The sequence below is a fragment of the Sceloporus occidentalis genome, unplaced genomic scaffold (genome assembly GCF_023333645.1).
Source record: "Sceloporus occidentalis isolate IW3139 unplaced genomic scaffold, rSceOcc1.0.p SCAF_1, whole genome shotgun sequence".
Taxonomy (NCBI): domain Eukaryota; kingdom Metazoa; phylum Chordata; class Lepidosauria; order Squamata; family Phrynosomatidae; genus Sceloporus; species Sceloporus occidentalis.
Window position 1 is genome coordinate 48,446,620 of NW_028316981.1, and position 26,517 is coordinate 48,473,136.

Consider the following 26,517-nt stretch of genomic DNA (forward strand, 5'->3'; position numbering starts at 1 on the left):
TCCCCTTACTCTCAGATCGGTCGGGAAGCAATTCTTAAGGGTTCCCAAGACGAGATACACCTCGTCTTAACAAAGGGCATTTTCTATTTCCGCCCCGCAGACCTGGAACTCCTTTCCCGACGAGCTCCGCTCTGTCACCTCCCTTGACCTGTTCAGGAAGAAACTTAAGATCTATCTCTTCCAACAAGCATTCCCCCATGTGCCTTGACATTTGTTACTCCCCCGTTATACAGTTGCTTATCCAGCTAGTTTGTTTCTTTGGTTTTACTCTTGTGAATTCTACTGTGCTTTATTACTGGGATGTTTTTATGATGTTTTTATATTGTATATTGCTTCCATTTATGCTGTACCCCGCTTTGATCATTTTTTGGAAAAGCGGGCTATAAATAAACATCATCATCATCAACATCATCATCATCATCATCATTATTATTATTATTATTATTATTAATCTTTGCTTCCAGGGTGAGTTCAGGCCTGATCACCCATCCATTGGTCTTTTTAGTTGTCCATGATATTCTCAAAAAAATTTTCCAGTACCACATCTCAAATGAATTTATTTTGTTCCTATCAGTTTTCTTCATTGTCAAGCTCTCACAACCATACATAGAAATGGGGGATATGATGGCATGGACAATCCTAACTTTAGTATTTAATGACATATCTTTACACTTTAGGATATCATCTTGTTCCCTCATAGCTGCCCTTCCAAGTTCTATTCCTCTGATTTCTTGACTGCAGACTCTACTCTGATGAATGAGACCAATTGTTGAAAATCTTGAACTATCTCATTCTCTTCATTATGCAGTCATTAATGGAACAGGAACTCATCCTGTATTTCATCTAGCAACTCTACCTTATCACCATTAATAAAACCTCCTAAGTCTTGAACAGCCATAACTTGGTAGTTATAACCTCAGCCCCATCTGTAAGAGAGACTCCATGATTTCAAGCAATACAGAAAAATTGCAAAGTCCTGTTTGGTTTTTAATGTCTTGCCTGATGAAGAAGCCAGTGGAGCTTTGAAAGCTTGCAACAAGTATATTGTGCATTTTGAATGGCCAATAAACGTATCACTGTTTGGTGGATTTTTGTTTGAATGTACTACTATCAAGATATGCTTAGATATTCCTTTACAGTTTGTGATTGTATTCTAAGTTAAAACAAGAGGAAGCCCTCAGTCCTGTGTATTCTCTTTTCAGTATCTCATCTATCCTTTGCTGTAAACTAGGAGATATCATATCTGTCCAGAGCATTTAATAACCTTAACCCTGCAAGATTATCTGACTAGGTCTTAAGGTTTTGCTGTTGTATCACAAATAAACACATATCATTCTAAAACAAACAGGCTGAAAAGGATCTCCATTCAAATGTTTTGCATTGTCCAGGAATCACAATCTCTTGGGCCAAAAAGGGTATGTTAGACCAACAACTGTAATTTGTATTAGTTTCAAAGTCATCATGTACAGAATCATTGGGATAAGTACACTGATAGAGCTTGTTTACTTAAAGATTAAAGACAATTATAGCTCTTACCTCTTCATTCTCTATTTTGAGCGTAGCAAGTCTAGATTGCAGCTGGTGGTATCTCATGAGCAACTCTGTCTGAACTGGCTGCTGGGCACTCACTTGGCATACCTGAAACAAAACCAGACCAAACCCACAGATAAATCCTATGCAAATTCAAGATATATCAAAACTTTGGAAGCTATTAATTAACTAATGCAGCAAAGTATGTGCATTGATACAATTAAGAGGTCTCAGAATTTTAACCTGCTGAAAATGAAATGAAATCAGGAAGTGGAGCACTGAACTGTAACTAGTAGTATATTTTTTTCTACAGAGTCTGACATATGCTTATTAAATTTGTACCCTGACTAACTAATATTCAAATAAAGTTCAATTTTAAAAAACCTGAAAGCCCTCTTGTATTACAGCAATAGCAATAGTGGATTCCAAGGTCCACTCAACCTTGCAACCTTCCATAGATCACTAAAATGAGTACCTAGCTTGTTGGGGGCAATTGGCTTATACATTGTAAACTGCTTAGGGTGTGCTTAAGTGTACTAATAAGCGGTATAGAAATGTACTTGGTGTCACTATTGTTATACAGAGTATATTATAGTAGCTATTGAGGCACATGTTACTGTTACTATGGCATCTTCACAACATCTTCACAAACAGATTCAGTTAGTTCAGTATCCTTAATTGCGCGAACATACTCCTGGCCACTGCAGAAACTGAGGCAGCCAGGTTCACTATTAGATATGGATTTTGTAAACAGCTTCCTAAGTTCAAATATATACCATACATTAAATACATGAGACACAAAATGGAACCTGGAGGAACACAACAGGCCAATGGCTACCATGTCGAAGCGCTCCCTCATCACCACTGATTAAATTCACCCTGCCAAGAATAACTGTCTTCCAAGACATATTTCAGATAGGTGATTTAGAAGATTACAATGGTTCATGGTATCAAAGGCTACCAGCAGTCCAGAAGAACCAACATGGTCCAGTTCTTGGGGAAAACTGACTACCATGATCAAAGCAGATTTTTCCCCACATAACCAGGCCTCAAGCAAAACTGAAATGGATCTACATAATCTAGCTCCTAAAAATACTCTTGGAGATGAGATGCAAGTATATGGCTAAAGAAGGGGAAATTGGAGACTGGATGAAAACAACCCAACACAGTGGGTCTCAGAGATGGTGTTTCTTTAAAAGCAAACAAACAAACACAGGTCTTACCGCAAACGTCTCCAGACACAATAGAATCATACCCTGTCCACAAAGTTGTTCACTATTACCCATACCTACTCAGCCAGATCTGTCCTGGCTGCTCAGTCAAGCTAATAAAGGTCAAGCACATATGTGGTAAGCCTCTCACCTCTTCAAGGACCCTATCCACCTGCTGAGGCTGCACAAATCTACATTGTCAGACACAGGATTTTAAGAATAGTGGCTATTTATGTCACTCTACCAGAGGTACTCTAATTTTTATAACCTATTTTTATATGGGCTTGTTAATCAAAGTACTGAACACAGCAACATAAAGCAAAGTATCAGTGGTTTAGCTTCAATGCCAGTAATATAGAAAGCTTGGTCTAAAAACAGAGCAGAAGGAATTGCACCCAAATATAACCCAAATTCAACAATCACAAATGAAACACAATCTCTCTAAAGTACCTCATTCATTCTTAAATAGGGAAAGTATTACACCTAAAGTGAAAGCCCAAACGTTTAGTATTGTGGAAGAGATGAAACCATTTTTCTACAGTTACATACCTCATCCCCCATGTGAGGCTGGTATTCAAACCTCAGAGGAGGACAGAAGACCTGGTTGCACATATCCATGACTGTGTGTTTGTCACTTCGTGCATCCAGGTTGTCCACAGCATTCTCAATTATGTCCAGCCCCTCATGGCGTGAGGTTTCTAGATTGTATTCAGCAGAAAGGTATGTTCTGAATGTCCGTGCCAGGCTGGCATGGAAGCCTAGGTCACAGCACTATGGAAAAGAAAGAAACAGACATGAGTTTAAATAACAACAGCTATTAGCTACTCATAAATAGTGGTAGGATAGCATTTTTCACCAGAATAAATCTGAAACACCAACCAATTGAAGGAATCTGTATACTTCTGCTATTAGAGTAACCTTCTTCCTCTCATTATAATTTTCTTTCTAGTGCTTGTGTAGATGGATTTGCGGGGAGGGGTGTGTGTACCAGAAACTTATTATATAAAAAAAAGATACAGGCCTTGCCCTCAGACTGACAATGTAAATATGACTATATACAAAAAAGCTATATACAAAAAATGATAGCAGGTATAAAGTTGACGATGACATGCAATCACCTCTGGGCATAAATACGTACTGGAAATGGGTGGGGTATACTTGAAAGGTCACTTTCCCATTAGAATGAATCCTTTTGAGATAATATTCCTACTTCACAACCACTGAGGATTACCTCAGAAGATAGCTCTCTCAAATGTTACTTTCTTGGCCAATTGCTTGATCTACCTTTTTTCCTCTCATGTGCATCAATGTAATCAAAGAAATATCATAAGTACACTTATGTGAAATTCCAGTTGCTTAGAGTGGTGGTGGAGTCTCCTCCTCTGGATATTTTCAAAAAGAGGCAGTCTAGCTGGAGATCCTGAACATCATGGTATCAAGGGCCCACAAGGCCCCTCTTTCAACTGTATGATTCCTACTCATCTCCATGGGGCAGATTCCCAAGCAAGTTTGCTTTGGGTCCTCCGTTAATTGATGGACTTGAATAAAATAAACTACGAATCAAACCAAAATCGCATTCACATAAACTCTTATAGAACAAAAAAAATGCCCCTGTAAACTTCTTCTGTATTCTCCATGATGGAGCAGCTTCTCATGCATTAGAAGCTTTCCATTTACCTTGGAGAAAAACCTGAATTTTAACTAACACAGAAACCTAACTTTTGTACCTATATGCACATATTCCATGTAAGACTACTAAATTACATTGGGTGCTAACTGCAGCTTTCTGAAACCAAGTTTTGAAACAGAAGAGCCCCGTGTTATAAGGCAACAAATACATTTCCTGCAGGCTTGTATGCTATGTGCCGTTCAAGTGAGGGCTGTAGATAACAACATAAAAGTTGTTATAACGATCTTCCTTCTAGCTAATGTTTTGACCAACTTAATCCAAATGCTTGAATCATGCAACACTACCTAATGTAATTTAGTAGTCTTACATGGAATAATTAACAACAGGCAAAAGAGAACACATAAACACAACAGTCCTGTTTACCAGATATATAATGGAATTTTCTATTTCCCAAGCTTTCAGTTGTCCTCTGGTCTCTTGCTATTTGTTCATGGAAGGATTTTACAGCAAAATTTCCTCCTCACTCCTAACTCAAAGTGAAATACTCAAACTCTGTTACTGCCATGAGCAACTCTGGCCAGAGAAGAAATCTCATCTTCACTGATTATTTGAAAAGACATCTCTCAATTCAGATTTAAGTCATATCAGAAAATTAATTCATCTCACTTTGTGTTATGAGAAACGTGCATGTACACACACAAGCGAGCGCGTGCACACACACATCTCTTTTAGACAAATGCAGAGGATAACAGTAATCAGCTGTTCAACAACTAATTCATGCAATCAGGACGAACTAGATATTTCACATCCCATGAACTGAACCCTAAATTAACTCTGTAGTGTTGGACCACTTCCATCCCAAAGATTTCATACTGCCTATGAAATACAAAGAAAGCTTTTCTTTTTAAAATGTTCCAAACAATCCAGAGGGTTTGTTGTCATTCTAGTTGTAAATTGATGCAATCTGCCTAAATCTGGAGATTTTAATGCCTCCTTTGTCTGCAACCCAAAGAGGGAGGAGCATGTGCAGGTCAGAGGTCTGGCAAATTTTCAGGGAAAGGGACTTCCTTACATATAAAGCATCCATCTGGAAACTGTCATTACAAGGCCTCCATACACTAATTCAGAACATGGCATAATGTGTTATAAGCAAACTTAAAATACTACATTAAGTAATACAAAAAAAGAAGGGAACACTCTTAAAGCACAAATCTCTTAAGGGTTTTATGGGATTCAGGATTTTGTTTGTATAGCCACTGCAGAGTCTTAAGACACTTGGGCAATATATATTTGCTGCATTTTGGCTCTATAAATTATTTTCAGTTGTCTGCATTGCAGAAGATACCTGTGCCCATACTTACATTTTCAGAAGTCTCCATATATGAGGCAAATAGTGGTGACAAAGGAAGAAGTTCTTGATCTTAGTAATAAATTAAAAACATATGCATCTAACCCAGATAGTATCCATCCAAGTGTTCTGATAAGAACTCAAATATTAAATTGCTGATTTGCTAAAAATGCATGTTACATAATATGTGTCTGCACCAGAGGACTGGAGAGTTGCTAATGTAACACCATTTTTAAAAAAAAACAGATCCAAAAGGATCTAGGAGATTACAGATCAGTCAATTTAATGTCTGTTCTAGGTAACTGGGTGAAACCCATTATTAAAAACACAATGGTTGAGTATATAGCTTTTTATAGTTCTTTGAGAGTGTCAATGGCGCTCCCAAAAAGGGAGACCAGCCGGCACTTTTCCCCCCACAGGGAAGCTGCAGCCGCCAAACCGTGTGGCTTCCCTGTGGAGGAAAAAGAACCCACAAAAAGCGGGTTCTTTTTGGGCTGCCATTGTGACATCCAAGTGCGCCAATGGCACGCTCATGACATCACAAGCGCGGCGCAACGTGCAGATGCTATGCGTCTGTCACATAACAATAGCAGCCCCCGTATACACAGGGTGCTGCCATTGTTACGGCGCCACACTGTACTATGGTTAGGGACAGTGTGGTTGCCATGCGGTCCCTTAACCCTAGTATGCTGCCTGCACGGCACATTTGGTGCGTCTGTACTGCGCCAATACAGTGCACCCGTGTTATAGGCAGGCGCGCTTTACGTAGACTTCAGCATATGTGCTCAAGACACGGGGAGCGCGCACAGCGCAAGGGGCGGTGCGCCACATTCAAATGAATGGGGCGTGTGCCCGTAGCGCCCCGCACACTCCTGCCTATAATGCAGGCGCACTGTATTGGTGCACAAATGAATGGGGCTCCATCATAGGCAGAATTCGCCTTATGTGGGGGGGGGGTCCGGAACGGATCCCCCACGTAAGGCAAGGGACCACTGTAATTATGTAGGCAGAAGTGATCTGATAGATGTGCTTTACTGAAGCTTTCAAAAGTCTTTTGACATAGCTGCTCACCAAAAATTACTGGGCAAACTCAGCAATTAGGAGATAAAAAAGAGAAATCCTAATATGCTGTAGAAACTGTTTGAAGAAAACTTTTTTGTGGGTTTTTCAGGTTATGTGGCCATGTTCTAGAAGAATTTATTCCTGATGTTTTGCCAGCATCTGTGGCTGGCATCTTCAGAGAATGTTTAAAGAAAAGAAAGCAAAATAGGAAAAAACCCAGTTAATCTGTGAATCTTTGACTTTCCCCTGAGGGCAAATGGGACAGTGCAATGAATCCCCCCAATCCTCTTTCTAAATCTAAAGGATCTAAACTCATGATAGTTACCACCACTTCTTTTCTTTCTCATCAACAACAGACAAAGAAGCATCCTGTTGTTGATTCTTGAGCAATCTCTTTAAAAAAAATCCTTGGAGAATTTCTCTGAGCTGGGGAATAACTAGTTAGTTGACATTAGTTATTCCAGCTTTGTCTTTCCCTATTCATAAAAGGAAATTATGCAGAGGGATTTTGTAGCAGATTCAAGTCAATAAAATATCATGATATCAGCTTCTTTCTTTCAGTTAGTGTCAAATCTGCTACAAGATCCTTTTGCACACTGATTTTCAAGAGTAATATGGCTATGTCTTTGAATCATAAGGAAAGTTACAGATATACTCCTGGAAGTAATATCAGGCATAATAAGGCCATCATATATTCACAGGAGCACTTTCTCCTGGAGTTTATTGTATGTAGGCAAATCTACAAATTGCTCAGAGAGTAAGTTAAAATAACCAGTCTTTTATACCTAACTACATACCCTAAAAAATTATTAGCTTTTTCTTCTCCCTAGCTACATCATAACCTCAGGTCTCAGTAGACACAACTGCTTACATCTTATTCTTCTAGACTCCAGAACACTTTGGATTTCTAGAGAGTTGCCAGAATAAAGATCCTTCATAACTTCTGATTGGTAAATTTGCTTTGGTTAATGACTTCATACCCAATAACTCTCCAGTTTGAGCTTCCATTACCACCACAGTTCTCCCAAATGAGAAAAGTAAACAACAGGATCCCAGCAATTGGCATCAGTACCTTTTAACTAGTTCGTAAATGCACTGAAGTTAGGGATGAGTAAGTCCGTTGATGACAGGTTATGGGGGAAGGGTTTACAGAAAGCATCAAAAACTTTAACCCAAACTTTGCCTTAAATTGGCAAAGTCAGATTTTGATTTCAGCACTGTCCAGGATCATAACCTTTGGACCTCAAATTTGCATGTCTCTTCCTAAGGACACAGATAGGGGCAGTGGTTCCATAGTTAGTCTAATCCAGCTCCACTGAATGGGTTCAACAAATGGCTTTTCGACTAAAGCATTCAGCCGGCAGTAGATCTAATAGGGTAGTGGAGAGGATTACTTCTGACCTTCACATTTCACAATACATGTTCTAAAGGTAGCATCAGGGAACTGACTTCCTCTTAGTATTCATAATGACAGATATTATTGGCCAGAAAAGTACCCATTGTTCTTAAAAATTCAGCAGAAATTAATTAACTGTATGGTCTTGGGAACAGTAATTACCCACCAATGCACAGCTCACAAGTACTTAAATTTATCTTCTGAGGGGATTTTTATCCTAGTCTTTATTCTTTTCTCTGGAGCTTCCCTACAGTACTTTTTCTCCCCATCTGCAGATTTCCCCCATTAATTCCTAGGGCAATTTCATAAGTTAGTCAGAAGGAAGGAATACAGAATGAAGAGGTGACTTGAGCTCCTTTGCCTACCTCTAAAGAACCATAGAGCAATTTACTGTTGGAATAGTTATTAAAAGGATCGGGGGGGGGGGGGGGTAAGGCTGCCTCTTTCTTTGTAGTTATTGGGATTGGCTGCCTAAGCACAGAAACCAATGCAGATATTATTAAGGGGAACTTTGCCTCCTTTCCACATAATACCAGCTAGCAGGTTTGTAGTCAACCAGTCTGGGGAAATAATTTTCAAACATTAAAAGAAAACATGTGCAAATCTGTACTTAGAGAAATTTATGAATTAAGAAGCAGACTCAATGTCGGCCATTTCCAAGAGGAAAATAAATTTTGCATTTTACAGATGCAGTCTTCAGTAAAATACAGCACACATCACTTGGCTGTTTTATTGGTCCTTGTGGTCTCTTCCAACTCTACGATTCTATGATTATATGAGGCTTGAAGCCATCTCCACTGGTTTTATTTTGAAAAACATATTAGCAAGTTCTGAAAATTGCCAAAAAGTGATTGTGTTAAAATATCTGTTTATTTAACTAATACCTGATATTTATCATTAGAAAAGACTGCTGATCGAAATGTATTTTGGGTTTTAAAAAATTATTTAATTTTAAAAAATTAAAGTTTGTTTTTAAATCATCTAGATTTTTTCAGCAATCAAGGTTTAGAGTTCAATAAGTCTATTTTATCTGGCCTACAAATACTTTCACCCATTTTTGTACTTCTTGTTGGGTGTGGCCCTTCATTCCTACTGAGTTTAGTCCTCATTACCACAGTTTAAAATAGAGATAGAACAACCCTGACCACATACTTCCTCATCTGAGAAGGCCTAGCAATATCTAATTAAAAGGATATCACTTTACAACCAAGCCAGGAGTAGACTAAACTCCCCACATCAAGACACATGCTGTCAGCCACATGAGCTTCTGACTTGGGTAATTTTCAAAGCCACAAACCAAATGTCAAGTTTTTTCAAGGGCATGTAGGAGTTGCCCATACATTTAGTCTAAAAATACACACAGTACAACCAATATAAGGCTTCTAGTTGCAGAACAGCTTTAAACATATAACTATAATAGTCAGATGTTGTTAGGGTCAAAGCTGTCATTTTTATTCTTATTTGTACATTGATGGAATATATGCAGTAATTCTTAACTGAAAGTATTCTCATTTTTGTTTCATACAAAATACCAAGAAAGACCATACCAAGAAAGAAAGAAAGAAAGAAAGAAAGAAATGCTTTCTGAAGCTTCAGAGGAAGAGAGTGTTTTAAGTGCTCAAAATTGCCAGTGGCCCTAACAAAATAATTTCACCAGCAGGAAGTAGCAAAGTCAAGATAGAGAAGAGTGCAGTGTAAAAGCTGTGCCTTAAAAACAGTGCTGAAACTATTGAAAAAGACTAATTTCCCATGATAAAAGCTGTTTATTCCTTTTATTGCCATACACTTGACTTTATCTGACAAACTCTGATGCTATAAGATCTTTAGACAAAAGGGTGCAATATATCATACTGAACTAAATGCCCACAGCTACTGTTCAAAAAGGGTTCTCTATAGAGGCAGCAGTGTAGCTGTGTCCGTTTGTTGTAGGGGGAACCTTTGACTAGGAGCCAGTGTGGCATAGTGGTTTGAATCTTAGACCAGAACTCTGGAGACCTTGGCCACGGAAACCCACTGGGTGATCTTTGGCAAGTCACATATTCTCAGCCTCAAAAAAACCCATACCTTGATAGGTCACGTTAGGGAGAGAGACTAATTTCCCATGATAAAAGCTGTTTATTCCTTTTATTGCCAACAGCTGACTTCATCTGAAGAATTCTGAATCTATGAGAGATGTTTAGTCAGAGCCCATGTATGTATATATACCTGATACTTTTGAGCTGCACTTCATACATCCAGAAAGTGGATTCTAGCCCATTATTCCTTATGCCATAATAAATATGGTAGACTTCAAAGTGTCCTAAAACCCTTCACCATTTTTCCTAAAGTCACAATTAGATACAATTCTCTTCTCCAAGAGATGGTCTAAAATATGGCAGCCAGATTAGTCACTAGGACAGCTAGAAGTGACCACATAATACTGCCTATACTGAAATCTCTTCCCTGGCTGCCTATCAGTTTTCGGATACTGTACAAGGTGTTGGTAATGAACTTTAAAGCCCTTCATGGCCTGGGTCCAATCTATCTGCGGGATCACCTACTTCCGTACAATCCACCCTGCACATTAAGGTTCTCTGGAAAAACTTACTCAGAAGATCTTCTCAGAGGATGTTCTCAGCTGCCGCTCCCAAACTATGGAATGGTCTGTCAGAAGAGATCCAAAACATCACCAACTTTGACAGCTTCAAAAAAGCTGTCAAGATGGATCTCTTCTGACAGGCCTTCCAGGAATGACTCATTTGGTCACCTGCTGACTTGGTCCCCATACAAAATATTCTATGTACCCACCTCTCTGTATTATTTGATTGTTTTAATAATGGGGTGTTATTTATTGTTATAAGGGAATTTTAACTGTTCTGTGGGTGGGAGGGACAATAGGTTTATTTTATATTGTTGTGTTTTTATGTATATTGTACGCCACCTTGATCCTGATGGAAAGGTAGGATATAAATAAATTATTATTATTATTATTATTATTATTATTAGTGTTGGACAAAAGCAAACAAACATATCACCTGTCTGGACCCAAAGGCAAATTGTACCAGATAGAGCACAGACCATTCTTCATACTGAAGTTGCCTACATGTTGTACTACAAATTGCCAAATTAAACTTCCTTTAAAAACAAGATAAGGAGTGTAAATCATCCAGGCCTGCATGCCATCTTTTAATTTGAAATGGTCTACTCTGGACTAACTGGACTCACATTCTCTACTGACAGTTTTGGCCCAATGATTTATACCAAAGAAATTCTTTCATCTATAAGCCTTCTTCAAAGGAAAAGTATTTAGTACAGTACTTGGATGTGAGACCACCAACAAATACCAAGTGATGTAGGCTATGTATTTCAGATGAAGGAACTGACAAAATCACCTCCAGACTGATCAGGAGGTTGGACCTGATGGCACATCATGCCCCTTCCAGCTTTATGATTCTATGAGAATTCTTTGCCTAAGAAAAACTTATGAAATTCGTGGAGTCACCATAAGTCAACAGGCAACTTAAAGATACACACATACTTACATCCCTTGGCAAGCTCATAACCAGGAGCAATTCATGATTGGCCAGAGCCAATGCCAAACTACCAAAATATGGGAATGTACTCGATTTGCAAATAATAATAAGTAACTATGCAGTTTTGAAACATCTAAAAGAGCTAAAATATACTTCTGCTAAAATTCCCTTGACTAGATGTACTCTTTTATAGCCATTTTAGGCATCTTAATGTTTGCTCTTGAGGGTTTGGATATACTCTGAAAGTTAAAGTATGAAATGCCTTTCTTTTTCTTTTATTTTCTCTTTTTTAAAATATATTTTTAATTACATTCATGTATTATAAAAAAAGAGTTATCACTCAAATTACAAATTCTACGCATCACTCTCTAAATTAAATTTCCTTTCATGATGCTTCCCACCTTCAGTATGAAATGCCTTTCTGAGAAGAAATCAAAATTTAATGCAGCTTGGAGTGTGTAAGCTATGATCAAAAGGGTAGTAATAATTGAAAGCTTCCTCAAGAAAAACCAAATCTATAATATCTGTTGCTTCAACCAAAGATGTATATTGTTAATATTTTAAATCTTACTATCAAATTCCTTAACTTCTAAATCCTATCGCAAAGTCATGATCAGTCAGATTCCAAATGAAAGACAGACACAGAAAACAGATGTGGCCTCACCTGTTCCAGAACATGTTTTAAAAAGCTCCAATGAAGTCTAATGTTGGATGGAAACAAAAATGAAGACTGTGCTAAAATCTCAATTTGGCAGTAGATTGAGCAGAAACTCATTGTGGGTGAAAAAGGAGATGAAAATCAAACAAAGCACTTGTTTCCTATCTTCTGGAATTCTTCCATGGATGAACATTGAAGACCAAACTATATGTAACATTAAGCATGTAATTATGTCATACACATGCTACCAATAAGAAAACCACAAGAGGAGGATTGAATGGCATCAGAATCATGGCATGGGGTGAACTAGATTTTAACTGGTAGCAAATTAGTCTCAATGGGATACAGAGAGGTCCATAACAACAGAGCTATGGAAAGCTAAATCACGGTCATCCCAACACAGAAAAACAAATCCTACATGTCCCTTAGGCGCTTTCACACTATACACTATAAACTATAGTTCTGCTTAATCGTTATGGCTGCATTCTATGGAATCCTTGTGTTTGTCATTTCGGGAGACACTTGAGCTCTTGGACTGGGGGGAAAAAACCTCTCATTAAACTGCAAATCTCAGCATTCCACAGGATGGAACCATAGCAATTACAGTGCAATCTCAACACTATAATTGTGTAATGTGAAAGGGCCTACAGATGCTAATTGGGAAAGACCCATGACTAGCCACTAGTTCACTCCCAACAGGTCAGACTCAACATGGATGGTGATGGCTGGTAGCTGCTATAGACTAGCACAATAAATTGGCACAAGGACTCCAACCACACACACAAATAACTCTGGCTAGTTGTGGAAGGGAAGCTGCTAGGCATCAGAGCAGGCAACAAACCAACAGAATTTCTGTTCTGTCCATCCTCAGATATACACACTGAAAACTGGAAGACTGTACATATATTTTATACAAGGTAAACTGAATCCTCTAGAGCAGTAGCTCCTAACCCTTGTTCTCCAGCTCACATAATTCTTGACTGATGGCTAGGTTGGCTGGGGCATCTGGGATCTAAAGTCCAAAACAAATGGAGGATCAAAGTTTGGGAACCATTTAGAGAATGCATCCACATCTGGAAAGAGGTGAACTACAGCACTGTGATTCCATTAGGTCTTGTCTTGCAACATAGAAGACACAGTTAAACAAAGTTGGAAGAGATTTCTTCCTTCAGTCTCATCCAAAGTCTCTATGGGCCAGAACACATGGGCCAAAAGGAGTGGCTTCCAGCCACTTTGGGGATGTGCCGTTTAGATGACCCATGCCCCCAAGGTGGCCAAAAGCTGCTCCTATCCAAAGGGATGGAGAAAAAAGGAGTCATTTTAAACCCACTCCTGGCCATGTGGTTTGGGACCTGCAGCAATAGCCCACTTTGGGAGCTGGCCATGCAGTCACTGTGGTCCCAGTCCAAATGTGGCCAGAATGGCAGCTGTCTGCTCCGCACCAATGATACCAGTCAAGTCAACATGGCCATCCAGCACTACTTTATCTCTGATATAGGAAATAGTTATAAAGAAATAAACACTGTTGCACACCTCCTATCCACAACTGGCCTAAGTATTTTTCCCTGCTGTATCTTCCTTTGCCCTGTCCTGTTACAGAAGATTCGCTCTTTCCTTTCACCTCACCCATTTCTCAAATATACTGCTCTCCTACTTGAGTGAACAGATTAAACATAAAAACATATAAGCCACAGTTTGCCTGTTATAGGCTTGCAAAATCAATGCATGCTAACAGCACTCAAACTAGAAGCTTAACACCAGAATATATGTCTTTAAAAGGGTTTCATTTATTCACAAGAATTTCAATCTCTACTAACAAAGTTTATCTGTTATAATGTTTAAACCATGTTAATGTACTTTACAATGATACAAGGCAGGGTTATATTGTATCACATCCTATATTATATCATACACTCTGCACCCAAATATTCCCCAGAAGATCCCCCAACCCTCAGGAACAGGTTTTGAAAGTGCATAAGGGCTGCTGGGGAGAAACTGTCCCCTTTCCCATTCCAATAGAAGGAGCTGTGTCAGAGGAAGATTTCACAGAATATTCTCCATGAAACAATGTGGTTAAGAGCTTTACTGATATGGTAGACTAAAAAACAACTATTCAAATATATCAGATATTGCCTTTTAAATTTAGAAAAGATGCACGCCAAACAATCTGTCAAAATATACATAATAATTGAACAACACTATATTACTGTATATACTCAACTATAAGTCGAGAATTTTTTGCCTCCAGAGTCCTGGGTAGACTTATGCACGGGGCAATAGGTCTTTCAACCAAGCCTCTCCACAGCCGGGCTGCCTCCGCAAGGGGCAGCCCAGTTGGGGAGAGCCTGGGAAGGGCAAGCGACTGCCCCGCAGCCTCTCCCTGTCTGGGTTTGCAGTCTTTCATAACTAAAGTACTTTGTAACTTTTGCCATTTCTACAGTATTCTACATTTTGGTAAACAGATGTTTTAGTTTTAATGTCATGCTGTTTCTTCATTGGTTGCAGTCAAAATCTTTGCAGCTGACAATATATTTGATACTGGCTTGTATATTTTTTCTTTTTTACTGAATCTTTCAAACAACTTAATATGGCAGGACACTCTAGTAGAAGGAGCAGGAGTAAATGTGTTTGTTCCCTTTTTCTTCATGGAAATCCTTCTTTTTAATTATCAATGTATTTTGTTAAAAATACATGGTTGTTTTAAACTAATACCAGTATTGATTGAGATTCTAAATCAATTGGTTAGTGAAATACACTTAACTGAATGCTTAACTATACAAGAATGCTTAACAATACTTGACTAAGTAGTGTCTCCTGGCCCTATCCACCCCCAATCTTTATTTACCATGCATTAGCTGCTGCTGATGCATTTTCCCCTCCCTGTCAATATTCCCCAGAAATTACAATTCATAATAGTCCCCCAACTCTCAGAAACAGATTTTGAGGGTGGACATGTCTCATCAGCAGGGTTGTCCATGGGTCAAGATCAACTCGAGGGCAGTTAACAACACCAAAAGCAATAAAGTAGTGAGGAATGTATTGAATAATTCAGAAAGTTACTTTTCCACCAGGGCAATGGTTGCCAACAATGAAATGCTGCAGTGAGTACTGTATTGCGTACTATGATGAATAACAATAATGAATTGTTTTTACAGCAAGTTTTTACACTGGTTATTGTTATTTAGTTAAATATAAATGAAAGGTAAACACATTCTTTTAACAAAGCATGTTATAAATAATATATTTATATGTAAAAGAACTGGTATATCAAAACTTTAGAAACACAATTGGACAGTCTGACAGTGCCTGTTGTCAACACAATTTTTAAATTCATACTATGACTATCCCTCTTTAGAAAGTGATATGGATCACACACACTGTTAACTTGGAAGCTGGAACCAAAGTTGGTTTGATGAGATACAATGATATAATCTCTTAGCCCTTTATAAAGAACTTCTGCAAGAAAAACTCTGATGATAATTGGTTCATGTCAATGTTTACTGAAAAGCAGAAATTTACAGTGCTTTATAAATAAAGGTTAATAATAATAATAATAATAATAATAATAATAATAATAATTCAGTAGGTCTTCCTTTCAGGTATATATGTGCAGGATTACATCCTTAGCACCACATTATCAATCTGGACTGGCAGGAACATTACAAAACCTCAGGTGTACCTCAGGGCCCTGTCTCAGAACTGCAGCCTGGTATCTTTTATCAAAGGTTTCAGGTACTGAAACTGGGTACTTTTGCATGTGAAGCAGGGACTTCTCTATATAGAGATCCAGTGTGGTGTAGTGGTTTGACTGCTGAACTTTGGCCCTAAGCAAATTGGCAAGATAGCACAGGTCAAACCTATATAATCCTGCCTCCGAGGTCCTGACCTGGGGTCAGTCCATGAGCGGAGCAGTGATGGTCAGCTATTTACATGCTCACCTGCTTCTGTGTCATGGACTTGCTACTGTCATCTACCCCATACCTGACTCTGCCATTGTGACTGGTGAGAAGACTCCTTTCGCTGCCAATAAGGGCAGAAGCAGGATGGCTGGCTATACTCACATGACAAAGGTCTTCTCAGCAAATGTGATGGTGGAAGCAGGTATGGGGTGCATGGGGCCATCTGGTCTGTCAACTATTCCTAGATACTCCACAGCAAACAGCCAGTCTTTTTAGACCAGTTTAAGGCCTCTTTGGCCTGAGATTGGGCCAGGTCCACCAGATCTGCATCCAATCTGCCTGGTCCTGGCCCAGAGATAATGGCCTGTATCATCTGGAAGGACAATATGAGACCGGGGAGAGCATGGACCTTTTGGTCCCATGCATACAGGCCTTGTGATTCTGGGATTCTGGAGACCTGGGTTCAATTTTTCTTCTAACATGGGAACCCAATGGGTGACCTTGGGCAAGTCACAATCTCTCGGCCTCAGAAGAAGTCATTGGCCTTTTGAATAAATCTTGCCCAGAAAACCCTGTGATTGGATTGTCATAAATTAGAAATACCTTGAAGGCACACAACAACAGTATTCTTGCTCCCTTGCCTTAGGGAGCCGAAATTAAAACAGAATTGTCCAAGTACAAATGGTCCATAATTCAGAGAATCTAGTATTATTCTTTGTTTACTGCATACAGTGCTGTTCAGAAGTGGAAACATTATGTTGTGGAAGAAGTCTTTTATCAGATATTTGGGCATATTTTCTTTCTATGACAATTCTTGGAACTTTGCCGTCTAAGGCTCTTCTTAAGAACATTACGCATGTATGAAAATCTGTTCAAACAAACAGCTCTTCTCTTGGGGAACCTGAAATTAGGACACACGTATATAACTCATGCATGCTTAATCATGCTTTGCTTTCTCGAGCAAGCAGAATATATAATTAGGCAAATTTAGTAGCACTGAATCAAAGACGTTTTGGGTTAAGTCCCCTAAAGGGATTTCCTGGAGTGAGGAAGAAAAGCCATCTGCTGACTCCAACTGAAGTATCAGAAAGGAAATATACTGGAGAGGAATGGCAGTAAAAACAGCTAGAGCTAAACTGGCATTCCACAGCTCTCCAGGAATCCAGAGCCTCAATTCCATAAAAGAAAGAAAAAGTATCACTCATGAAAATATAGGAAACCCAAGGGGCAAATAAGTAATTAAAAAAATCATATTCTGTGTTTATGTTTACTGTATTTTCTGGCATATAAGACTACTTTTTAACCCAGGTAAATCTTATCAAAAGTCAGGAGTCGTCTTATACTCTGGGTGTCATATTATAGGGCAGGTGCTGAAACTTCTGAGCCAGACTGGAGAATCTGCAGTCACCGCATATGTAACTGAAGGGCGGAGCAAGCTGCAGGTGTCTGGGAAGCCCAGGGTATGGAAAAAAGAACCGTGTTTGCAATACCACTCTGATAGTCTTGGAAACAGGGAGGGCTTAGCAAGCAGGGAGAGCTGACCAATCCAAGCAGGCTTTGTATACAATAAGTTTTCCTGCTAAATATCTGCATGTCATAAGCCTTTGAATTAAAATTACCATATTGAAATGAAATCTGATGTTTTTAAAAAAATTTATTTGGTGTGCGTTGGAAGAGGGGTAGTCTTATACAGCGAGTATATCCCAAACTCTATATTTTAACTGGAAAAGTTGGGGGTCATCTTATACGCCCGGTTGTCTTATACACCGGAAAATATGGTACATTGTCAAGGGTTTTTTTCTCCCTCTCCCAGCTTGCGAACAAACAAAGCGTTGAAGAACACAAAACACTGTGAGTTTTCAACAGCAAACCAGTTTAAAGTGTCGCTTAAGAAACTGACACACACACACCTATCAAACAACATCTGTAAAATCCTGAAATCCTCCTAAGGTTTGGATGTCATATATAAAACTTCCTTTTTAATTCTAGCATGGAACAATAAATATGATTTAGAGGATTAAATAAGATTAACTTCTGATGCATTTAAGTGACATTTAAACCGTGACAAAGGCTTCATACACAGATCTCTATTATTTATAGGACCATTACAAAGCTGCAGTCAATTTATATCCCACCAGCAAGAAGAAATTCCATACTGAAAGATATACTAGGCTTCATGACAGATTTCTTAGCATAAACGAGCGGAAAACTTATTTCTTGAGTCACTGGACTGAATGAGTGAAAGAAAACATAACAGTCTACCTGACAAGCCATTTTCCAGCCTCTAAATGTTCTGCAAGGTACTTTAATAAGTGCCATCAGCTCTTCTTACTACTGTCCAACTGAACCACCCTCATGATAGTCCCCAGTAAAACTTTATACTTCCCCTCTTAGTAAGTTAGTCTTCCTGTTCCTATGTGGATTGCTCTTACCTGACTGCTTCTTTCTATTGGCCTGCTTAATTCCTACTCCTTTCTTCTGCTCATGTTACCTTACCTCTTTTCTTTGCTATAGAATTTGTGTTAAAATAGCTATACACTATAAAACACTACTCTAGTGGGTGCGGACTCTCCTTCTTTGGAGATTTCTCAACAAAAACTGGCCATCTCAGGAGCACTTTAGTGGTGGATTCCTGCATGGTAGGAGTTTGGATTAGATGGCTCTTGCAGTCTCCTCTATGATTATATTTATTTTTTATTTATTTCAATTATTTATATCCTACCTTTCTCCCACAATGGGGTTCAAGGTGGGTTCTATGATTTGTAATGCCATACAACTTCCACTACTCAGACATCTACACTCAGCACATTATAACATCTTCACATTCAACTGTGGCTCAATACCTGGCTTACCAGGATACAGCACACACTGTGGGATTCTTTCCACCTCTCTACCATCCCCATCCCTTATATAAAACAATTTTGAAAGGTGCTGTATCCCTGAAGATACTGATAAACACACATGTAGTTATCCCAAAATGATGCTTGACACTTTGTAACACTATGCTTTGTAACACACTGCAGCATGACAGAAGCAAGAGAAGGCAGAGGGCAAATCTGCCAGTTTGCAAAGAGTTTGGAGTGCCATACATTAAGAAAAAAGAATCCCTCAAGTACTCACATCAATCAGGTCTGAGACATCATGGATGTAATATTTACTGACTGCTGCATTTGTGGCTGCTAGGTTTAGCAGATAGTCATTCCTAGCTTTGGTGCATTTCAGTTTATTTTCAGAATACTTTGCTTGCCTCTGAAAAACAAAAAAATGATACACACATCTAAACAATTGTGAATCAGTCATCCCACTTCGCATATGTTCCAAATATGTTTCTTACCACATGACCTACCATAAAAATAGCCCTGCTGGATCAAACCAAGGGCCTATCTAGTTCCCACAATGGCCAACCACATGCCTATTTGAAGCCCACAATAAGGACATGAGTTCACCAATATTCTCCTACTCATGTCCCATAATGACTATTATTCAGAGTTGGGATATAAATCTTTGCTTAGTTCATTCTCACATGCAAGAACTAATATTTTCCAAAAAAAATCTGCCTACAAGGTTACAAGAATTTTTGCCATTTTTTCAATGATTTTTTGCATTTTGCAACTTTTGTATGAAAAACCGATGGATGCAAAAGTAAGGTCTTTGCATAGAAAAGCACTACAAAAAACACTCTCATTTCTGAAGAATACTTGTGTGTGTGTGTGTGGACACACCCAAGGGTTTTTTTTTTAATACAACTTAATTTTTTTTTAAAAGTCTTGAAATGCAAAAACAAAACAAAACAAAAACTTGTAGGAGTTAACTCTTTTCTCAGTATTTCAAGAATCCTTCTTCATCAAGAGAAGATACACTCCACATTCCTAATTTAGGGTCAAGATGCTCCTAATGCTGGATGCAAAACATATGGATAATGACAAGTATTCACTGCTAGCCTTACCCTCCAAGAATCTGTGAACATGAACGGTATGTAGCTTGCTGCATTTCTGTACAACGAATTGTTTCTTTGATATTATGAAGGAATGTAGTAAGTTTGTTCAGCAGCAGCAGCAAAAGCAGCAGTAATTTATTGCTGAATATGCACCATGCAGTGAGCAGTACATTAAGTATATTCTACTTCAGTATATGTGCTACATTTATAAGAAACATCCTGCATACTTAGTCAGTGTCTTGTGGAGAGGCTTGGCATTAATCACATGAAATTGCTGGTGGAGTACAAGCTATTTTAGAGCTGATAGGTAGCCAGACTTTTGAATGCAGAATTGCAGATACCATGTCCAGCATTCAGTGCTTCTCCATTACATACACTGCCCACTCTGCAACATTTCTGAAGGATTGCTCAGATATTCTGTACACAACTCTCTGTTTAAGATAAATTGAGGGAAAGCAAGTTTGTGGTACAAACTGCCATATTGAAAAGCGTCCAGCTGCTCTATCACACCCTCACAATGTAGTGAATTTTATGTGCTGAAAAGCAGCCACAGGATGCATAGATGAGACATTTGGTATACCATCACACCAGCTAGCTCACAGAAATTTATAGGAAGTCTTCAGGATTTATTTATTTATTTCATTTGTATGTCACCTTTCTCCCAGAAGGGACCCAAAGATGACATCTTCAATTTGTACCCCTCCCATGCATTCCTATTCTTTTCTTGCATCTTTTTCCTTACTCAAAAAATCCACTAAGCCAAGAAGATGGAATAGCTATACAATGCCTTTCAACTGTGAATGACAGGAGTTCTCTGTCCAAAAGCAGCCTTCATGTGTTACATAAGGATTCATTTACATTGATGTGGGTGCAAGTAAAAAAAAAGATCTTTATTAGGGAAATGTGCAGCAAGCAGCAGGTTTAACTAGTACACTGCCAGAGATGCAGAATCAGGCAAGGGATGCCATAAATACACTGACCTGCCTCCAATTAGTAGTCTTAACTAGAGTGGATCTATTGATTTATATTAGGCATTGACTCTTTCCTGTGTTTCAGATTTCTGGCAGTCAGATTGTTCAACTTCAGAATATAGGGAAAGAAGTTGATTTTTAAATATTCTATCAGGAAGGATAAAGAGGGACTGACTCAATCAAGGAAGCCACAGCCTTGATTTTTCAAGAACTGAGCAAGGCTATTAATAACCCTGTATCTTAGAGATCCCTCACCATATGGTTGCCATACACTGAAGTCAATTTTGATAGCACATAAATACAATTATGTAAGGGGAAAATGTATATCCAAGGAGACCATTATAACAGAAGGAGCCTCCATGGCAAGCAATGCATAGGGATAGCCCAACCACAATGATGCATAACCTGGAGTTCTTCAGATTCAACTGCTGCTGTTTGTGGGTCTGCCTTTGCAGTGACCTTGAAATTGCCTATCAAGAACACATTATACCATTCTGAAGGAGTTGCACCAGTCCTGAAGTAATTGCAATGCATGACAATACACCACTGAACCAAGTTCAAGATGTTTCTGTTGACATCAGAAGCCTTACCTACCTTAGAACCTGGGCATCTGTTGAAATAACTTCCCTCTTAATGATCTGCCAGGATATAAAAACCTGGTGGGAATGTTCTGTTGACATTGCCACATTTGCCAGGGATTTGATATGAGGAAACCTGAGATAGCCTTCTATTGATACAAGTGCTCCAATTTAGAAATCCCCTCCTCCTTCAATTATGATTGGCATAAAGTAACAGAAGCTTTCAGCATTGAAGATCAACTTACTTACACTGGCTTTGGACTGAATTTGTGTCACCACATTTTGTAAGATGCTTTTCAAGAGAGAAAATGCTCAGCACTGTTTTTATTGTTTTGTAGACTGACTGCAAGGTTTTAAAAAAAAAATTCTTGGTATTGTATCCTACTTTGAGATTCTCTTACAATAAAAAAGAGGCAACATATTGGCCATGATCACAGTAGTGATTATGGAGAAGAAATGCTTTTTTGCTGACCATTACCAACTTTTCTATTTAAGCTAGTATTGAGGACCACACTGGGCAAATAGTTAAGGAAGCTAGGCACTAATCTCCAACTGTTTTATACTCTAATGTGTTATGGAACATATTGTGGAAGATGGAGGGTGGGAAATCCTATGAACACACAGTGAAATTTTCCACAAATTAGTAGACTCTTCATGCTGTCCCATCTGCTCAGGTAGTAAGAATCAATATAGCAGTAATTTCCTAAACCTCTGATTAGTATTTGAATGGGAGACTGCCAATGAATACCAGGTGTTCTAAGCTATATTTCAGAGAAAGGAACTGGTGTTAACCACTTCAAGTAACTTGAAGGCACACACAGGCTCCATCTGCACTGCAGAAATAATCCAATTTGACACCACTTTAACAGCTATGGCTTAATGCTACGGATTCCTGAACACTGTAGTTTGTTTGTAGCACCAGAGCTCTCTGACAGAGAAGGCTAAATGTTTCAGAAAACAACAGTTCCCAGAATTCCATAGCATGAAGCCATGGCAGTTAAAATAGTGTCAAACTGGATTATTTCTGCAGAGCAGATGCAACTACAGACACAGTGTACGGAACTCCCTCCTTCCACAAACATAAAAGTCTCTTGGATGCTAGGCCATTAAACTATCTCTTAGATCTTGGAGATTCACTCTTAGCAGCTATTGCAGGACTATTTCATTAACTGGGGTGTTCGCACCAGATGACTCACCCATTTTTATTTTGTTTTGCTTTGTTTTGTTTTCTGAGCCATCACTCTCAGGAGGTCTTCCTTCCCTCCAGCTGCCCTTTTCAACTCTCCTTGTGTTGAGCAATTTAATAGCTGAGCACATCAGGCTCCAATGATGTAAGGCACCCCCTCTGTGAAAGTGCTCTACAATGTGCCCCCCAGGCTCTGCTTCTTGCTGAAAGTTGCCTGACTGAGTGACTCAAAGCTCTAGCTACCTGCTGTCTTTTTGGCATTTCTCCACCACTAACAAGAAAGAAAGAAGGAAGGGTTTTTTAACAGTCATCCCAAGTATAGCTTCAGTGAATATGTATAGAAGAATGCTAGCCCTAGCCATTCAAATCCATTCCAGGAAATACCAGTGTTATGTGAGTGGCCAAATATTATCAAGCCTTGGACATGAGGCAGTTTTGCAGTTTGTGTGGGTGTGGGTGTGGGTATAAGTGTGGCCTCTTTTTACTCACACTTACATTCACTCTCTTTCATTCTCACAAACATACACACATAGATTATAAAGTTGGCACTGGCATCCCCCTGAAGATCTATTAGTGGCCATGCTACCAGCTATGTAAAAAACCTCTCCCCACTCACCTTTTCCTTCATCTTCTCAATCTTTTTGACTGAGCTGCGGCGCTGGGGCCTATCCTCATGTCTCAGCAGGTTCACACTGATGTCTCCTCCTTTGTTGAATTGCTTCTCCTCTTGCTTTTCAGCTTCCTTCAGTTTACTTTCAGCACTGATGCTCTCAGCATGATACATGTGATATGTTTTCATTACCTACATCCAAGAAAATTCAACATGTCAGTGTGCAGAATACCACCACCACTGAAGTTATAACAAAACAGTGAACAAGTTCAATGGCTGCAAATGATCAAGTGTGTCCCAACCAATTACACATTTCTATTTTATTTGACAAAGTATTATGACTGTGATTTGACCTCATGCAAATCCTTTGATGCTCATTATTACAATTTTCATTTAACAGAAGAACTGTGGATGAGATACTGGCCTGAAAAGTCTGTAAGTAAGACAGTGTCATACATACGTTATACTTTTGCTTCTGTTTACTGTTTGACAATCGCTTGAGTTTATGATACAAGTGGAACTAGTCCAAATCTTTTTTAAAAGTACAGAAAAAAGGAAGGGAAATTAATTTTGAAATGACAACAGACCATGAGAACAGCTTCTACAGTGGACTCCTTTTCCTGTACTCACCACAAACACAATATGTTTTGTCAACCCAATGAAAAAAGATTACACCATAAACATCTACACAACACCCACATGCACATGAATACAGCTACCTTCAATAATGTTCAGGATTCCAAAACCCAAATTAAAAAAGTACTTTAGATATGACCTTAGTGTGTAATTTAAAAATATATAAATATCATAGACCCAAGAAGAGGTGGGACCACAGAGGATAGTGAAGGAGAACTTAAATCTTTCCTACCTCTACTATGACCTCAAAGAAAATGACTCCTTTGGAAAGAACAACTTCATACTGAATTTTTAGAAAAATTACCCAGGTGCAGACAACCAGCTCTCCTTGCAACTGCATTTGCCATGTATTCTGTTTATCAGAGAAACAAGCCATGCCATTAGGAATTGAAAAAGGCTTATAAGAGGCCCTTATGGCACATGTAGAACCAATATCCGATCATGTCATCTTCAGATCCTTCAAACTTAACTGAGAGAAACACTGAGATGGGATTCTTGATCTAGGATGGAACACCAATAGCTTTCTAAATTTTATCATCAATCTTTTATCTTTGTTGAGAAGGTTTCAATTCAGGGGCATCTCCAACAATTGATAAACACCACTGGCACAAGAGTATAGTCACAGCAAGCTGCCTAGACCTGCACACCTCCTCCATCAGGATATGATCCAAACCTCCATAGAAAAGTAATCTATCTACCAATCAACCAGATGTACTTCAGTGCCTTTTTTTTTAAAGAAGGGATTGAAGTGAGAGCAAACTGGGATGAAATGTGAGACAGTACTTAGAACACCCTTTAAGGTTATCCAGGTCAGGAGTCATACATTAAAACTGAGGTGACAGTCTAGTTCTATGATTTGTACATTTGGTTGGCAAATGTACATCATAAAATTTAGTGACCCAAAAATGTGTCTGTATAGAATTTTGATGATGAGAAACCTTTGGATAGGGTAAGGACAAACAATTCAAAATTTAATCCCACAAGACAGCCTTTGCAGTTCTGGTTATCTGAGAGTAGATATACAGCCATCTTTAGAAGGAAGTGTTCCTTTACTCACAGACTTAATCAAAATCACAATAGGGCCACAGTCAAAACACTTTCCTAGAGAAATCAGATCTAGCTCCAATGGCTCTTGCCCTTAATCATATCCAGATTAGAAACGTTTAATAATCTCCACCTGAGACTACCTTTGAAGACAGATTCATTTGGTTCAAAAATGCATCTGACAGGATGTTAACTTGGGCCTGTTACAGACTGCCAAAATAAAGCTGCTTCGGGTCTCTTTGGAGGTATGCTATTTAAATTATGCATGGGTCCTATGAGTCCAGAGGTCTCACCAAAGCCACACTCCATTCCTAAGCACTGGAGTGCAGCTTTGGTGCAGCTTCCGGATTCTTAGGATGCATGCATCATTTAAACAGCATACCTCCAAAGAGACCTGAAGCAGCTTTATTTTGGCAGTCTGTAACAGGCCTTAGATTCGCAGGTTGGAACATACAGTCACCAACGTTATGTCATCTTCATCTGGCTCCCAGCCAGGCTCAATTCAAACGGCTTGAGTAAAGTGCAACATTTCTGAGAACAGTTTCTACATTGGTTATACAGTGGGCCATTGTTATCCGCTGAGGTATGGTTCCAGGACCCCCCGTGGATAACAAAATCCATGGATGCTCAAATCCCATTAAATACAATAGCATAGTAAAATGGTGCCACTTACATAAAATGGATAACCAAGGTTTGCTATTTGGAATTCATATTTTTTGGAATATTTTCAAGCTGTGGATACTTGAATCAGTGGATAAAAAACCCGTGCTACATTCAGTGCTTTTCCTTTGTGGGTTTCGGTGGCTTTTCACCTCTAAAGTCTTGACCATCCAGGTCAACCATCCATATCTCAAGAATGATCTCCAAGATGCAAACGTACATGTGTAAATGTGGCATCTGCAGTCTGGAGCTGTCAAAGGTATGGCTGGGGCTGGGAGGGGCTAAGACACATGGCATTGCTGTAATGACATCAAAATTATGGAACCTCATTCTCAACGTCTACCTGGATCCATGCATAGTTGCCTTTCAGCAGATGGTTTAAAAAGCATATCTTTTAACAGACCTTTTTCAGGTGCTCCTTGTTTTGCTCAGAATGCATTTATATTTTTTCTTTTCTTTTTTTTAAAGGCAACTCAACTGTTATCATTTCTGATTATCATTACCAGTATAAGTTATAATGTTAGATGCCTTGATTTTATTGAAAAAATAAATAATAAATATTAGCATCTCCCCCTTTCCTTGCCCTACACAGACAACACAGAAGCACTCTGTTGGTTGCTTTCAAGACTGACTCCCATCTTCCATCCAA

At 38.9% G+C, this 26,517-nt stretch overlaps 1 protein-coding gene across 2 annotated transcripts in view; it reads right to left on the minus strand.

Annotated features, from left to right (window-relative positions):
- Nucleotides 1–26,517, minus strand: part of LOC149321366 (SLIT-ROBO Rho GTPase-activating protein 3) — a 264,346-nt gene that overhangs the window by 68,542 nt on the left and 169,287 nt on the right. For both annotated transcript variants that reach the window (XM_089520382.1, XM_089520374.1), the window contains exons 5-8: nt 23,535–23,720; nt 19,367–19,495; nt 3,291–3,512; nt 1,537–1,638 (exon numbers count right to left, since the gene is read on the minus strand). In XM_089520382.1, the coding sequence (XP_089376508.1) occupies nt 1,537–1,638; nt 3,291–3,512; nt 19,367–19,495; nt 23,535–23,720 (639 nt within the window). The remainder of the gene's footprint in view (nt 1–1,536; nt 1,639–3,290; nt 3,513–19,366; nt 19,496–23,534; nt 23,721–26,517) is intronic.